The following is a 16,730-nucleotide window of genomic DNA, read 5'->3' on the forward strand; positions in this document are numbered from 1 at the left end:
TGGTTAGGTATGCATTTTCAATTATCCAATTCCCAGTTCAGTCGCCCCCCCCCCTTTTTCTTCTTTGGGGCTTTTGAAAAGAAAGTCAAAAGTCAAGACCTAAGAGCACACTTTTAAAGTTACATGATAACCATGATGACTTCAGCACAATTCAAAAAAACGAAATCTAATAAAATTCTAGGGCCTGGGTTCCCAAACTGTGGTCCGTGAGCTTCGTTCAGGTGGCCTACGGCGCGTCTGTGGATTTGTCTTTGAGGACGTGGTGGCATGGTACTAAACCCAGTTCCTATCTGGGTTGCTTGTTACTGTTTTAAGTGTTTTGTCTGGGGTTCAGGAAGCAGAGAGCCTGCTTCTTAGCTCTTTCTTCCTCTGAATCTTGGTGCAGTCTGGTAATCTTCTGTCCCAGACTGGTTGGACATAAGGAGTGATGACAGTTGTAGTACTTTGCACAGTAATGTGTCCTATGTCCCCCCCCCCTTGGGGCCAGGGGGAGAGGAGGGCGGGGACAGAGACTGCGAAAAAGCAAATACTTTTTTCTACTCTGCTATCTAATAAGGCAAAGCAGATTGGTTACTGTTCTCTTACTTCAGGTAGTTTTCAACCTGGGACAAGATGCGGTCCATCTCAGCATCCTTCTTCTCATACAACTCCTTCCCCACCCAAGGTAAGGATGAGAGAAAAGCATACACATACCAGTCACAGCGTACCTGTGGCAAACAGAAGTGATGATAATGTTCAGGCGCATAAAAGGAACAAGGGCAAGGGGCTTGTATTCCAATATAATGCTTCAAGCACAAATCATCATCAAGAAGAAGAAGAGGAGGAGGAGTTTGGACTTGATATCCCGCCTTTCACTCCCTTTAAGGAGTCTCAAAGCGGCTAACATTCTCCTTCCCCTTCCTCCCCCACAACAAACACTCTGTGAGGTGAGTGGGGCTGAGAGACTTCAAAGAAGTGTGACTGGCCCAAGGTCACCCAGCAGCTGCATGTGGAGGAGCGGAGATGCGAACCCGGTTCACCAGATTACGAGTCCACCGCTCTTAACCACTACACCACGCTGGCTCTCTAAAACACAACAGGCCAATTTCCATAAACAGCTGTCTAAATATCTGTAACTAGACTACTAAACAAAGAGGGCAAATTCTCAAAAGTTGTTCATGCATCATACTGGTTGCATAAGCATTTATTTCAGTTCTACTTTAATTGACCACATCTTTCCTCCAATTTTATTTAGGATGTACCCTCACTTTCCCTAGATCACCCGTGGCCTGGAAAATGCCCAATCTTGCTAGCAGTTGGCAGAAATCACCCCACAGATCTAGATATTTTAAATACCGGTTCTAAAACTATACCAATATGAAAACAGCTGCAGAAAATACGCAGAAGATGAACAAGCCAGAGAACGGAAAGGCCACATAGCTCAGTGAAAGAGCACATACCATAATGCTGTAGAGATGTCAGCGGGTGTGCGCAAGATGATCTAGTCTAGAAGTAAGCAACTGGTGGCCCCCCAACCCAAATCCAGCACCCTGGTGTTATTTGGTCTCCTAAGGCAAAGTTAAATATGAATAAACAGAGTTTCTGGTAGAGGCACTAGCAGGCTGTTCTGGTGATAAGTGATGGGTTCTCTGATCATGTGTTTGTGTCCAGGCCTCCTAAAGGGTAAATTCCTTTCCCTGACAATTTGACATTTCAGTGTCTGTTTTATTCAAGGAGCTTCAAATCCCAAACCTGAATTAGGGTTGGCTCTAGCAGGTTAGAATTATAGATCCTTCAAGAATCCTGATAGAAAGTTTCTGACTGTGTTGCAGCATTCTTTTTCTCAGGCTTCCTCAACCTTGGCTCTCCAGGTGCTTTGAGACTACAGTTCCCAGCATCCCCCACCACTGGTCCTGCTAGCTAAGGATCATGGGAGTTGTAGGCCAAACGCAGGAGGGCCGAGGTTGAGGAAGCCTGCTTTTTCTTCTTCCAAAGGCAGGTATCTTAAAAGCAAAATCATCAATGGAACAAAAGAATGTCTTTGCTTACCTGAGGCACATCCTCCTCCTGAGTCACAGCAATGAAATTTTCAAACATGGCCACCATTGATGGGGCAGCTATTACATGACAATTCACAAGATCAGACAGAAAACGGACCTAGAGAAAGAGAAGAGGGAGCTGGGAGTTTACTTGTGGTGAGAATGGAATCTGCTTTGGGATCCTCCCTCAGCCGATAGAGAAAAGCAGGCTCTCCAAAAATCAGAGTCCCACTGTGACTGCACTACCTTCTGCCCTTGGTGAGGGAGCAGGAGAGGAAGCACATGAGACCAAGGCCCAACCTTATTATCGGCTGGAATCCCTTAAAAAGGCAGCAGCAAGACAGAAAACGAAAAAGCTTCACCTGTGAGTTGTAAATTACAGTTGTACCTTGGATCCCAAACGCCTTGTGAGTCGAACGTTTTGGCTCCTGAACGCTGCAAACCCAGAAGTGAGTGTCCCGGTTTGTGAATGTTCTTTGGAAGCCGAATGTCTGATGTGGCTTCCGACTGGCTGCAGGAAGCTCCTGCAGCCAATCAGAAGCCACGCCTTGGTTTTTGAACGTTTTCGGAAGTCGAACAGACTTCTGGAACAGATTCCGTTCGACAACCAAGGTACGACTGTATTAAAAAGACGCAGTGAATAAGAAAAAAATCTACCTGCTGGATCTTAATCCTTTGTGTGCCATCAGCGTAATGAGAATGCTGTCTGAACAAGCACTAAAATCACACAACATGCCATGCCACTAGCACTGCAGTAAAGCTACAAATAGATGGGCAAGGGTGGGTTTGGATGGGTGCATTGGGGAGAAAATGAGACTGAATTTTCCACAACTGCACCCTGCAAGATGAAAGGTAAGCCCTTCAGATTCACTGGAAAGGAAACTAAATAAAGGCTGTAAGATGCAAAAGGAACTTACTAAAACCACAGCTTCATTATACATGTTGACTTTGAAACACTCTTTGAGTTGACGTATCATGGCTTCTACAAACTCTCCGCCAAAGTTGTAGTTCCTTGCGTTCAGCAGGCCGACTAAAGTAGTGTAAACCGTCAGCTTTACAGGTAACAAACGGGCACTGATTTTTTTTCCCCATTAAGGAGGAGACACAAACACCAGGCATTAATTCAGATTGCAAACATTGGGTTATCATTCTTCAACATGGCAAATTCAAACCGTTAGGTGGGATACAGATATTTTTTGAACTCAAGAATCTATATCCTAGAACAAAGTGAGAAAAGGCTCTGCTTGGATTTGACTTATTTTTCAAACTCTCCTTGGAAAACTAGAATAAAATACATATAAATTATGCAACATGATCTACTGTGTTTTTTCCTCTTAGGGTGAAATTCAACATAGAACTAAGGAGATCATACCACAGCGCAAGTATTTCTGCTTGCCCAATGGAATGATCTCTCCACTCCTCTCCCTGAATATTATTGGGGGGGGGGGGGAATCTCCCGACCCTCCAGAGCAGATTTGGGGCAGGAAGCTCCTTTGCAATATCAGGAGTCCTCGTGCCGTCTTCCGCTAGCAGAATGGGGCAGCTGAGTCCGGCCTTTAGTTCAGCTCCACTGTAGAGTAGCAGTGTCTCTTCTTGTACTGCAGGGCACTGGTTGAAAAGAACAGAAGAAACAGGAGGAAGAGCGGGAGGCAGAAGTGAGGCAAAGTTCTTATACTTTCCTGGAGCGCCTTGAAATATCTCCCAGCAATCTGGAACTACAAAACATGCTTCAGTTGATTGCTGCAGTCAACAGACCAACTGTGGCATTTGAATTGTAGTGTATGTGGCTAAATGATCAGCAATAGCACTCCAGAAAGCAGACACGCACATACACACAAGGCAATACAGTGGAAAAAACACATACCAACACACTACTGCTCACCTCATCATTGCCACCCATTGCCAACAACCACCTCAAAATATTTGGCAAGTGGTGCACTTTTAATAAAAACCTGAGGTCCTTTTTCCCATTTCTGACCATGAACCGTACGCACATTTACTCAGAAAGGCTAGTCAATGATTATCAGCTCAAAAACTTTCTGCCTAAGGTAAACAGACTATTGGTTTTACTCAGTTTGTTCATTTCCTCCCTGAGATTTCCTCTCAGTTTCAACATCTAAGACAGAAAACATCTAGGACAGAAAATTAATGACACACACACACACAAACACACACAAATATACAACGTAACCTTATGTTTAAAAGCATTTAGTGTAGGTAATACATTATCACCTGGATCCATAAATCTTTTGCATACATACACTGTACAAAGGATTCTTAGTATCTTGCTTTTGTAGTTTGGTAAATCTGCCTCCAAGACCCCAGCCAGGCCTTCCAAGTTACTCTCCAAAGAAGAAGTACTCTGAGAGGATTAGAAGAAGAACTCTGTGTAAAGGTATTTGCACTGCAATACACAACTTAAAAGCTTTTGAAACCACACATGCAAAACAGTATAAAGCTGCAGCCCCTCATACCTTTTCTCCTACTCTGCATATTAAGGATTCCAGCCGCTCTTCAATTTTAGATGGCTCAGATGTTCTCCTCCTCTTGTGCGGCTGCCCTCCTGTATCAAGGAGATAAAGCAGAGAAGAACTCAGCCCACAATATTGTCCATGCTGATGATTCACTCTCAAAGGTGGCAACAGCCAGAGGCCATCGGTGAGCTGTTCATCTGGCCTTCCTCCATCTCTTGAGAAAGCCAGTCTTTTTGCACCTTTGGTCAGCAGAGAGAAGTCTGCTCAATCTACCAGGGCGGTGGCGGGGGGGGGGGCTATATCAAGACCTGGGCCAATAGCGGTGGCACCCCCCCAGAGGCGAGCAACCTCAGGGAAAGGCAAGGGCCATAACATCATTTTATCTGTGGATAGCCTTGCTCTAATTGTTTCAATCCTGTTTTAACTGTTTTTTAACGTGTGTTTTTAAATTTGGGGTTCTTGTTTTTTAAATTAAAGGATGTAAAATCTGGCTGGGATGAGTGGAGCTGGGGGGAACCCAATCATAGTGGTTCTGGACAAGGGGAGGTATGGTGTGGGGTGGGCTAGGCCTGGTAAGGAGCAAACGGACAGGCAGTTAGTGATTGTGCTGTGTGCCAACCCTCCCTCCAGCCTGGGGAATTGTGATTGTCCTATCATCCAACTGTTGAGTCTGTGCCTGCTGCTGTTGAATGACAGATTGGCTTTGAAGAAGGCCTCTCTCATCCCTGATCTGATTGTGGATGAGGAGGCCGATTTCGTTTGCATCACTGAGACCTAAGTGAGCAGGGTGGAGTTGGTCTTATCCAGCTGTGCCCACCTGGGTATCAGGACACCATCAGGCCAGACTTGAGGGTCAGGGAGGGGGAGTTGCAATAGCCCAGATATTCCAACTCTCTGTTCAGACTCTCTGTCCAGTTGAGTGAGGGCCCAGAGTGCCTGTCCCTGATGTTGGCCAATTCTGGTTTACTGGCTGCCTTGATGCCCAACAGCCCCCCTGCCTGAGCTGACAAGAGTTGCTCTCGGAGGCAGTGTTGAGGACTCCCAGACTGCTGTTGCTGGGGGTCATCCATGCCAAAGCAGTTACCTCTGGGGTGGCTCAGGATTTCATGCCAGCCATGACAATCATGAAGCTGTCCCAATATGCCTTTGGCTCAACACATTTGGTAGGTCACACTATGGACTTTGTTTTCTCAAATAAGAAGGGAAAGGGTGATCCGAGAGTGGGGGATATTGACACCAGTCCTTTGTCACGACCAGATCACTTCTTGTTGAGATTTAGGCTCTCAGTGTCTTTACAGCTTGGAGACCTATAAGGATGGATGGACCTATGAGGCTGATGGATCCAACTGGATTCCAGATGGCCCTGGGGGATTTGCCAGCTGGTATGACTGGTGCTCCTGTTGAAGCCCTGGATGACTTGGGGGAAATCTGGATGGCTTGAGTCATTGAATTGACACACTCACCCGAGCGCTCTCTCCAGTTTTGTGGAGGCTACTTGGCTCCCCTGGTATACTCCAGAGCTTAGGGTGAGGAAACAAGCTGGGAGACAGCTAGAACGTGAGCGGGGGAAAACTCTGTTCAAATGCAATCAAACCTGGGTTTGTCCTTGAGCAGTGAAGGGAGCAAAACGGCATACTTTGCTGCCTTCATTACAAAGCTTTTGCAGGCTGTGCAGGGCCTCTTACAGTCTGGCCTGAAGGAAGTGGCAAAACTGATGGTATCTCACTGTGACATGTTTGCTAAGCATTTTGAGAATAAAATCGCTTGCATCCACTGGAATACTGAATCCACTCAAGGAGTATCCAGAGCAGTGTTAGAAACTCAGATATGGAAGCTAGGCACCAAACTGCACCTTACACCTAAGTTACGATCGCCACAATGGAATGTCTATTCGCCAGGGGGTTGGACCGGATGGGGTCCTTTCCAGTGCTACAATTCTATGATCTCAGCTACATTGCTTGACTGCATCTTGCTCTTACAACAATTCAATTGTCCCAGTATGCAAGAAAGAGAAACACACACAGTGGAAATGGAATCAACTATGGACCAAGCAGATGTTTTTTAACTGTGGTCTGTGAGATTCATTTGGGTGGCCTGTGGACAGGCTGCAGCACAGTCAAATATATCTGTACTCAGCCCTGCACTTACTTTCCTTGCTGTGATGAGAGAGAACTGCATGTGAGTCAGCTGGCTCAATGGAGATGTCAGCCGCCAACCTGGCACCCAAAAATCTCCACGTAGTCGCAGTTGGACTCACACCAGTAGCAAAAACATGCCTGGCGAATTTCGAACTCTGGTCCATAGCACTGTCTGGTCCTGTTGTGTTGGATGAGTTTCAGTCAGTACGGCTTGAGGACATGGACAAGATACTTGGATCGGTCAAGTCAACCACTTGCACTCTGTACCCTTGGCTGATAAAACTAGCAAAGAGGGGACAGCTGGCTGGGCCAAGGAGGTGATTAATGCCTCCTCCACAATGCCACTGAAAAGTCGCTTTCCTCCCTCCCCATTGTTCTGAGTGTCCTATGAGTGGAACTCCACCCACATGATGTTCCTGCTGGCAGAAAGAAATGCAGGATCCAAGCCATTATTTATAGAGCACCTGGAATTTTCTAGTTGCTGTCCTAAGATGAAAAGCATCCAACACTCTGCCCACAGGCTTACAACTTAACAGACACGATACAAAAGGAGGAAGATCAAACAGAACAAGCCAATTCAGACAAAAAACTCTTTGCAGGTATAAAATGTTTAATGCCTACATGGAAAAGTTCTGGGAGAGGAGCAGCCAAAACAGCAGTTGTAGCTTAACTGATGTGAGTGGGCCATGCTGCCTGACCCTGCCAGGAGGAAAGCAAGACCAAAAAACCCCCACCCCCTGTTGAGAATATAGCAGGGCTCATTTTAAAGACTTGAAGGAAAGGAGAGCAAGCAATCAACCTTTTATTTCCAAAGGTCAAGGAGCTAAACAAGGCATGCAAAACTGAAATGCATGTATATGAACCAATCATTTTCCATCGCCAATCGGAAGTGAAAATGTTAGCTGTCAACATAGTTTTAGACTACCCCCTCATTGTACTTGCATAGTAGTATTCAAATGACTTGATAGGCGGCACAGGTCTAAATTACAACACAATCCTAACCATGTCCTAATTAATTCAATGGCGCTTACTCCCAGGCAAGCAAGGTTTGGATTGCAGTCTAGGTTTAAGTGACACTTAAAGTGATGGCTGATTTGTAAATAGCAACAATCTTAACGGGTGATGCCAAAGTACAGCAAGAAACTGTTCCACGAGCAAAGCTTATCAGCATCTTTTAACAAGAAGATTACCATATTTTTTGCCCTATTGGACGCACCGGCCCATAGGACGCACCTAGTTTTCAGGGGGGGGAAATCAAGGGAAAAAATATGATTTCCCCCCCGCAGCTCTGGGAGCAGCGGACAGGCTGCACGCAGCCTGTGCGCTACTCCAAGACCTTCTCCCTGCTTTTGCGGGAGGTGGCGGAATTCCCCCACCTCCCACAAAAGCCCACAGGAGCCGTGCGCGACTCCTACGGGCTTTTCGACCAGGAGGGAGAAGGGACTGAAACGGCCATTCAGTCCCTTCTCCCTCCTCGGGGAAAAGCCCCCAAGAGCGGCACGCTCTTCAAAGGGTGCGCGGCTCCTGCGGGCTTTTCTACGAGGTGGGGGAATTCCCCCACCTCCTAGAAAAGCCAGCAGAAGCCGCGGAGCCCCTTTAAAGAGCGCACGGCTTTTGCGGGAAGTGGGGGAATTCCATCTCCCGCAAAAGCCCACAGGAGGGAGAAGGGACGGACTCAGCCAGTCAGTCCCTTCTCCCTCCTCGGGGAAATTCCCCCACCTCCTAGAAAAGCCAGCAGAAGCCGCGGAGCCCCTTTAAAGAGCGCACGGCTTTTGCCTGCTTTTGCGGGAGGTGGGGGAATTACCCATCTCCCGCAAAAGCCCACAGGAGGGTTCGAGAGTAGCGGGAAGGCGTCGCTCGCCTTCCTGCTGCCCCCCAATCTCTGGGGCTGGCGATGGGGGAAGCGCTGCTTTCCCCACCGCCAGCCTCCAACCCGGGTCGGAGAGTAGCGGGAAGGCGTCGCTTGCCTTCCTGCTGCCCCCCATCCTCTGGGGCAGGCGATGGGGGAAGCGCTGCTTTCCCCACCGCCAGCCTCAAAGCCAGGTTGGGGAGCAGAGCTAAGGCGTTGCGCGCCTTCCCGCTGCCCCCCATCCTCTGGGGCTGGCGATGGAGGAGGCGCTGCTTTCCCCCACCGCCAGCCTCAAAGAGCAGACTCTCCTGGCTTCAGTGGAAGCAATGCAAAGCCTCCGGAGCGCAGGCTTCGGAGGCTTCGCGTTGCTATCGCTGAAGCCAAGGAGCCTGCATTCGCCCCATAAGACGCACACATATTTTCCCTTCATTTTTGGAGGGGGAAAAGTGCGTCTTATAGGGCGAAAAATGCGGTAGTTAAGGGAAGAAAAGCTATCCAATAATATTCTTATTTTGCTTACAAATTCTGAATCTAAAGGAAGAAACACTGAACACCAGAATAACCCTACATTTGGATGAAAGCCTCTAGAGCAGTTTCCCACCCAGGACCATCCATGGGCCGGATTTAGGTGGTGATTGGGCTGGATCTGGCCCCCGGGCCTTAGTTTGCCTATCCATGAACTAAAGAATGCCTGACAGGTCTGACAGATTGCAAAGGTGTTTTGAACACCTCAGTTATTTTGCCAAATATCTTCTGCTTTCAGCTCTAAAATTAAGAGTAAGACAAGAAAATCAGACACTCTCTTTTCAAAGCTCAACATTAAACTCCATTTCTTCTTTCTATGGAAACCCCACTACCAAATCCTATACTCATACAAAACTTCACGCCATTCCTTATACCACTCCTTCCTGCTCACACTGAATGAGGACAAGCCAAAGCTTATTGAACGGCTAATGGATTATCTTATTACTTAACAATGGTACCTTCTATGATATCTATGTTCCCACGACACAGAAGAGGAGGGAGCTGCTACTACACAATATGTGACATGGTGCTAGGACACAAATGAAACACAAATGGTAATTGCAGTTAGCTTTCTTTTCTTGATAATACAACTTGATTACTTTTTACTTGGCTGCCACTAAATTGTGCAAACTCTCTGCATAAAAAAGTACTGGTACTTCGTTTGAGTCAGCAACAGATGGCATGGAAATCGTCTGTGAAGATAGTTTATTCATATTTGAAAATGGTCACTTTATTCTACAATCAGCAAACGGTGAAAATGCACATGACCTGGGAAAAGGGGTCTTGGCCCAGGGCTGGTACTGGGCAGCCACAACACTCCCAGCAATAACCTAAATAGCATTTCCACCCATTAAACAAACCATACATCTACTGCATTTCTTCCCTGTCCTCTGAATCCCTTTTCGTCAAATATATAGATTAGTCTTCTTTCTTTGGTTGGAATTGTTCATTTGATAGAGCACAGGACTCTTAATCTCAGGGTCCTGGGTTTCGAGACCCATGTTGGGCAAAATATTGCAGGGGGTCGTCTCTTCCAACTCTATGATTCTATGCTGCAACTAAGGTATCTTTAGGGTTAACAACACATACTCATACCTTGGGGCGGGGGGGACTCAGTCACGGTCTCCCCTAAATAAAATAATTCTACACCAGGGTTTCCCAAACTTGTGTCTCGTGCTGTTTTTAGACTACAACTCCCATCATCCCTAATTAACAGGACCAGCGGTCAGGGATGATGAGAAGTGTGGTCCAAAAACAGTGGGACACCCAAGTTTGGGAAAACCCGGATCTCCACACCCCTTAACCCCCCCACTCCTTCTTGCAGTAGGTCCTGTGCCATTGGCGCCCATAGTTCACAGGCACTCTCTCTCTCTCTTTCTCAGGTGGGCATCGAAAGAAGCCCTTTCCCCCAGCACCTGGCCAAGTGCTGCCAGCCAGAGCAGACATATCTGGGTTGGCAAAGTGCTGCCAGCCAGAGCAGACATAACTGGGCTGACAAAGTGGGCTGGCTAAGTGCTGCCAGCCAGAGCAGACACAACTGGGCTGACAAAGTGGGCTGGCCAAGTGCTGCCAGCCAGACCAGACACAATTGTGCTGGCCAAGTGCTGCCAGCCAGAGCAGACACAACTGGGCTGACTAAGTGCTGCCAGCCAGAGCAGACATAACTGGACTAGCTAAGTGCTGCCAACCAGAGCAGACATAACTGGGCTGACAAAGTGGGCTGGCCAAGTGCTACCAGCCAGAGCAGACACAACTGGGCTGGCCAAGTGCTGCCAACCAGAGCAGACACAACTGGGCTGGCTAATTGCTGCCAGCCAGAGCAGACATAACTGGGCTGACAAAGTGCTGCCAGCCAGACCAGACACAATTGTGCTGGCCACGTGCTGCTAGCCAGAGCAGACACAACTGGGCTGGCAAAGTGCTGCCAACCAGAGAAGACATAACTGGGCTGGCCAAGTGCTGCTAGCCAGAGCAGACACAACTGGGCTGGCCAAGTGCTGCCAGCCAGAGCAGTCACAACTGGGCTGACCAAGTGCTGCCAACCAGAAGAGACATAACTGGGCTGGCCAAGTGCTGCCAGCCAGAGCAGTCACAACTGGGCTGACCAAGTGCTGCCAACCAGAAGAGACATAACTGGGCTGACCAAGTGCTGCCAGCCAGAGCAGACATAACTGGGCTTGGCATCGAGTACTGACAGAACTCGGTCTGTGGCGCCTTCCTGTGCAAGTTCAATTCAATAAAATAAATAAATTTAATGCGCACGGTGTTGTTGTTTTTTAAAAAAAGTTGGCGTGCAGGAAGGCGCGCGCCAAGGCTGCCGTTGTTCCCCGAAGCACGTGCCCCACGGAGGGGGGTTGGGTGGGTCGCTCTCTCCCCCGGCGGGTCACCTGTGGGGCCAGGCGGAGGGAAGAAGCGGCCACCCCCGGACTCTCCCCGCCCGCCGGCCCTCCCGCCTTCTCACCATCGTTCTCGTCGCTGTGCCGCCTGCGCGACATGGCCCGGCTCCCGCCTCGCCAGCGGCGTCCAGGCGCGGGGAAGGCTCTGCCGAGGGCGGCCCGCGAGCTGAAAACCGCCGCTCTTTCACCGGAGGCCTCAGCCGCCGCCGCCGCAGCTTCACAACGCCCGCCGAGAACCCGCGCGCGGAGAGCTCCGTCCTCCTCGCCTCCCTCCCTTCCGGTAGCCGCTCGCAGGCTTCTTCCGGTAGCCGCAGACTGTGGGCGAACCAGCTCAGCTCTGAGGTGAAGGGGGCGGGACAGGAAGCGAGCAGGAGCTCTTCCGGGGCAGCCAGGAGTAAGGGAAGGTCTGCAAAGTGGCTTCCTCGGGAACGAACGAAACGCGCAGAACCGGTGTTTTTTTTTATGTCAGCCTTCTTTGGGCCCATGTTTTCATTCATATTGCAGTTTTCATTATTATTTTTATTTGGAGTCGTGTTTCATTTTTTAATTCATATTTCAATTTTAATTATTTTTCTTTCGAATCGTTCAATTTTTTAATTCATATTGCAATTTAATTTTTCTTGGGAATCATGTTTGATTTATTAATTCATATTGCAATTTTAATTATTATTTTTCTTGGGAATCGTGTTTCGTTTTTTAAATTCGTACTGCAATTTTAATTATTATCTTTCTTTGGAATAATGTTTCATTTTTTAAATGCATATTTCAATTTTAATTATTATCTTTCTTTGGAATCGTATTTCATTTCTTAATTCATATTGCAATTTGAATTATTATTTTCATGTGCAATCAGGTTTTATATTTTAATTCATATAACAATTTTAAGTATTATTTTTCTTGGAATCATGTTTCATTTTAAAACTATTATTTATAAATAATCCTTCACCCTGTGATGCAGCGGGTGGCGATTTGCTGCTATTTGCTTTTTAAAGAAGGCAAACATTTCGGTGTAGGCTGCAAAATCAGAGCATACCTGCGAGGTGGAAACAGGCTCTAAATTCAGCAGCAGCTGTCTCCAGGTTTGGTCTTGAACTCAGACCAAGGCTGCACTCTTATCATGGAATCATAGAATTGGAAAGGACCCCGAGGGTCATCTAGTCCAAGCGCTGCAATGCAGAACTCTTTGGCCCAACATGGACCTCTAACCCACAAGCCTGAGATATGATATGATATGATAGCCATGTTCAAATATATAAAAGGATGTCACATAGAGGAGGGAGAAAGGTTGTTTTCTGCTGCTCCAGAGAAGCGGACACGGAGCAATGGATCCAAACTACAAGAAAGAAGATTCCACCTAAACATTAGGAAGAACTTCCTGACAGTAAGAGCTGTTCGACAGTGGAATTTGCTGCCAAGGAGTGTGGTGGAGTCTCCTTCTTTGGAGGTCTTTAAGCAGAGGCTTGACAACCATATGTCAGGAGTGCTCTGATGGTGTTTCCTGCTTGGCAGGGGGTTGGACTCGATGGCCCTTGTGGTCTCTTCCAACTCTATGATTCTATGATTCGAGTCTCATGCTTTACCAACTGAGGTATCTCTCACACAGTTACCTGAGAGCATCACATTGAACTTTATAGGCAATGACACATTACTGTTCAAAAATTTTAAAAATCCCAGTGTGCTGTGGTCAAGGATATGGGTATGTCTATGCAAATAAGAGTAGACTTGAGTGTCCCCATGTTTGTGCCACTACAAATCATATACACACATCTCCAGGAAAATATCCTTTATGAGGTGGCAGTGTCTGCTGTTCACATGTTTTTTACTTACTTTGTGTAACACCCAGCCCAATTAAGCTTGCTCACTATATTGTGGACATTTTGTTTGGGTCTAATACTGATATTACTCAAGTGTGGTTTTCAGAATTTTCTTTGGATTATGCACATTCCCTTTATAAAAAAGTAGACATGGTTAAGACTGCGCTATAATATTGTGTCTGCTCTTCGTGTATTTTTTTCTCTTGATTCGACACTATGTTACACACACACACACACAATGCTATTTTTCTAGAAAAATAGGTGCCGGTATTCACCATGAAGTTTTTACAGTAAGTGCTACACTTTTTAACAACAAAAAAGAGGTGCCAGTACTGTGTACTGTTGAGTATCCCCTAAAAAAGGACTCTCTCTCTCTGTGTATATAAGAAATTACCGAATGTTGAGAGTGTTTTTTTGTTTTGTTTTTTAAAGATAGGCTATATTTTCACTTGTCACCTTTCTTGGGTTTGGTGAACTATTTCAAATATATTTGTTAATTAAAGATTTTAAAATCAAAACAATTTTAAAATAAATATATATTTATTCTTAAAGAGACAAGCAGAACAAAATTTAGTATTCAGGTGTTGACAAATGTAGCTTAAAATACACAGAAGATGACACCTGAAAAAAAATATCCATCAGGATTCTTTCATCCATTCATCTATACAAAATTTAAAGAAGATATATGTGAACTGATAACCTCAAAATAACAATTAATGAAGACTCCACAATTGGTTTTTAAAAAGTCATTTGAAATACACTTTCTTTCATTTTCTATTAAAACATAAAATTACAAAATAAACCATTTATTACACATTGGAAGCATAATTTGTTATTTGAAGTATGTGGTTTGTTTCTCTAACATTTTGCTGCAGGTTCTGCTTAATGATATCAATATGGAAATACTCGGTAAAACTGGCCAAATCTATTATCAAATCTATTATCAGGCAAAATCCATCTCATAGGAAACTGGGAAAATATTCCTTTGAGGTGGAGTTTGCCCGATAATGAGCAAACTGCATTTCTCTGACCGGCTTCACACTACTCTGCTGTTAACTGAAAGTTTTACTGAGTTTCTGCGCAGTGCAAAATGTCTGCATCATTTTAACAAGTGAGACCTGCCGCGTCCAGAGTGTTCCTATCTAATGGACAATCCTGTTGTGTCTCTGCATTGTCTAGGATTGAGTGGAGACTGGCCAGAATTACCCACTCCCAAGAGGCCGGCAGCTGCATCTACATGAGTTTAGCCTCTGCTCTGGGCTTCTCTCCTTCCAAGCAGACACCCCCAAGAACAGTAATTCATGCAGAATCATAGAATTGTAGAGTTGGAAGGAACCCAAGGATCATCTAGTCCAGCCCTCTCTGCAATGCAGGACTATGCAGCTCAGGGCCGGATTTAGGTGAGGCCCTAAACTGCTGAAGGCACCGTATTTTTCACTCTATAAGACGCACCAGACCACAAGACGCACCTAGTTTTTGGAGGAGGAAAACAAGAAAAAATTATTCTGAATCTCAGAAGCCAGAACAGCAAGAGGGATCGCTGCACAGTGAAAGCAGCAATCCCTCTTGCTGTTCTGGCTTCTGGGATAGCTGCGCAGCCTGCATTCGCTCCATAAGACGCACACACATTTCCCCTTACTTTTTAGGAGGGAAAAAGTGAGTCTTATAGAGCAAAAAATACGGTATTTTTAATCTTTGTTGGAAGCCACCCAGAGTGGCTGGGGAAACCCAGCCAGATGGGTGAGGTACAAATACGGTAATAGGGCCCTTTAGATGAGGCCCTAAACTGCTGAAGGTAATAGGGCCCTTTATATGTCCAGCTGTCCTTAGTCAACAACAAATTGTCGCTGTTTTTTGTGTTGAATATATGCTGCATGGTCATTTATGGACCTAATAGGTATCTAAAGCCATTTGCACAAAACAAAATATGTATTTTATCAAAGTAATTGATATAGAAATGAGCAAACCAGTGAAATTTTAGGGAGCAGGCTAGCCAGCGAAGCCCATTACTTACATCATAGGAGCCTACACAACACAAAACAAAACACTGTTGCTGTACGTAGGTTTTATTTTGGGTTTTTTTATCTTATATTTTGGAAATTTACATCCAGGTGTTTTCCCCCCTTTAAATTTTTTGGGGGCCCCCAAGAGAGTGGGGCCCTAAGCTATATCGCTTGTTTGGGCTTTTCTGGCCAATGTAGGACCAGTCTGGATAGTTGGCCTTGGTGAAGATTTGACGTTTCCCCCCCCCCCCGACAGTTTTTGATCTGGGCTTCCACTGAAATGAGGCTGCATTTTAAGTAGTATTTTAATTTTGTTTTGAAGTTGTATTTTAATCAATTGTTTTTATACCAGATGTTAGCCGCCCTGCACCCGGTCTTGGCCGGGGAGGGAGGGGTGTAAATAAAATAAAATAAAATTAAATAAATAAATAAATAAAAATCTGGCACTGTCTGTCCCATACAGGGATCGAACCTGCAACCTTGGCATGATCAGCACCACACTCTAACCAACTGACAAGCACAGAGAGTGGGCACCTCTTACACATAAAACCTATTTTGGAGGAAGAGTGAAGGATGGCACTGCCTCCAATTTTCATTCAGTTTTGTTGTTGTTGTTTTAAAGGAAAGGCTGCTTCTGCTATCAGAAATTTTGGAAATACTGGTTTCAGGTTCCAGAGATTTGCCTGTTAGGATGTCCTTACAGGCTGCTAGCCTTTTTCCCCTTGCAGAGAGAGCGCCACCCCCACCCAGCTTTTGTCTCCTTTCCTCTTGCCGTTGCAGGCTTGTTGTTGTTGTTTAGTTGTGTCCGCCTCTTTGTGACCCCATGGACCAGAGCACGCCAGGCACTCCTGCCTTCCACTGCCTCCCGCAGTTGGGTCAAACTCATGCTGGTAGCTTCGAGAACACTGTCCAGCCATCTCGTCCTCTGTCGTCCCCTTCTCCTTGTGCCCTCCATCTTTCCCAACCAACATCAGGGTCTTCTCCAGGGAGTCTTCTCTTCTCATGAGGTGGCCAAAGTACTGGAGTCTCAGCTTCAGGATCTGTCCTTCCAGTGAGCACTCAGGGCCGATTTCCTTACTCAGAAGGAATCCCCACTGATTTCTGTAGGGCTTTTTCGCAGATAGGTCTTGAAAGACATTGTGTGTTTTAGAGGGTGCAATTTGCTTACCAAGCCCCACAGTTTTTGTTTAGTCAGTTTACTCATATCCGACTCTTCATGACCCCATGGACCAGAGCACGCCAGGCACTCCTGTCTTCCACTGCTTCCCGCAGTTTGTTTGTTTTCCCCAAAAAAGTTTTTATTGGTTTTCACAACATTATAAACAAACACATAAAACAAACAAACATAAATCACAACCTTATTAAAAATCACACTTATTAACATTGTTAAGTGACTTCCTCGCTTCCCCTTGGTTAGATTTCATTGCATGTCCTAACGGTTTTCCAAATCACAGTTCTTAAAGTAATTTAACTTAAACATTAACCTCCTTAGATCTTCACATTATGAAATTAA

At 46.0% G+C, this 16,730-nt stretch overlaps 1 protein-coding gene across 2 annotated transcripts in view; it reads right to left on the reverse strand.

Annotated features, from left to right (window-relative positions):
• NCBP1 (nuclear cap binding protein subunit 1) overlaps positions 1-11,665 on the reverse strand; it is a 32,863-nt gene extending 21,198 nt beyond the window's left edge. Inside the window, exons 1-6 of one of the 2 annotated variants that reach the window (XM_053370616.1) lie at positions 11,466-11,665; positions 4,493-4,581; positions 4,280-4,380; positions 2,936-3,092; positions 2,029-2,136; positions 586-707 (exon numbers count right to left, since the gene is read on the reverse strand). In XM_053370616.1, coding sequence (XP_053226591.1) covers positions 586-707; positions 2,029-2,136; positions 2,936-3,092; positions 4,280-4,380; positions 4,493-4,581; positions 11,466-11,499 — 611 coding nt within the window. In that variant the 5' untranslated portion in view covers positions 11,500-11,665. Of the gene's footprint in view, positions 1-585; positions 708-2,028; positions 2,137-2,935; positions 3,093-4,250; positions 4,381-4,492; positions 4,582-11,465 lie in introns of those variants that run through there. The other variant, XM_053370617.1, reaches the window with a different exon arrangement.
• Between the last annotated feature and the right edge of the window lie 5,065 nt (positions 11,666-16,730).

The sequence above is a fragment of the Podarcis raffonei genome, chromosome 17 (genome assembly GCF_027172205.1).
Source record: "Podarcis raffonei isolate rPodRaf1 chromosome 17, rPodRaf1.pri, whole genome shotgun sequence".
Taxonomy (NCBI): domain Eukaryota; kingdom Metazoa; phylum Chordata; class Lepidosauria; order Squamata; family Lacertidae; genus Podarcis; species Podarcis raffonei.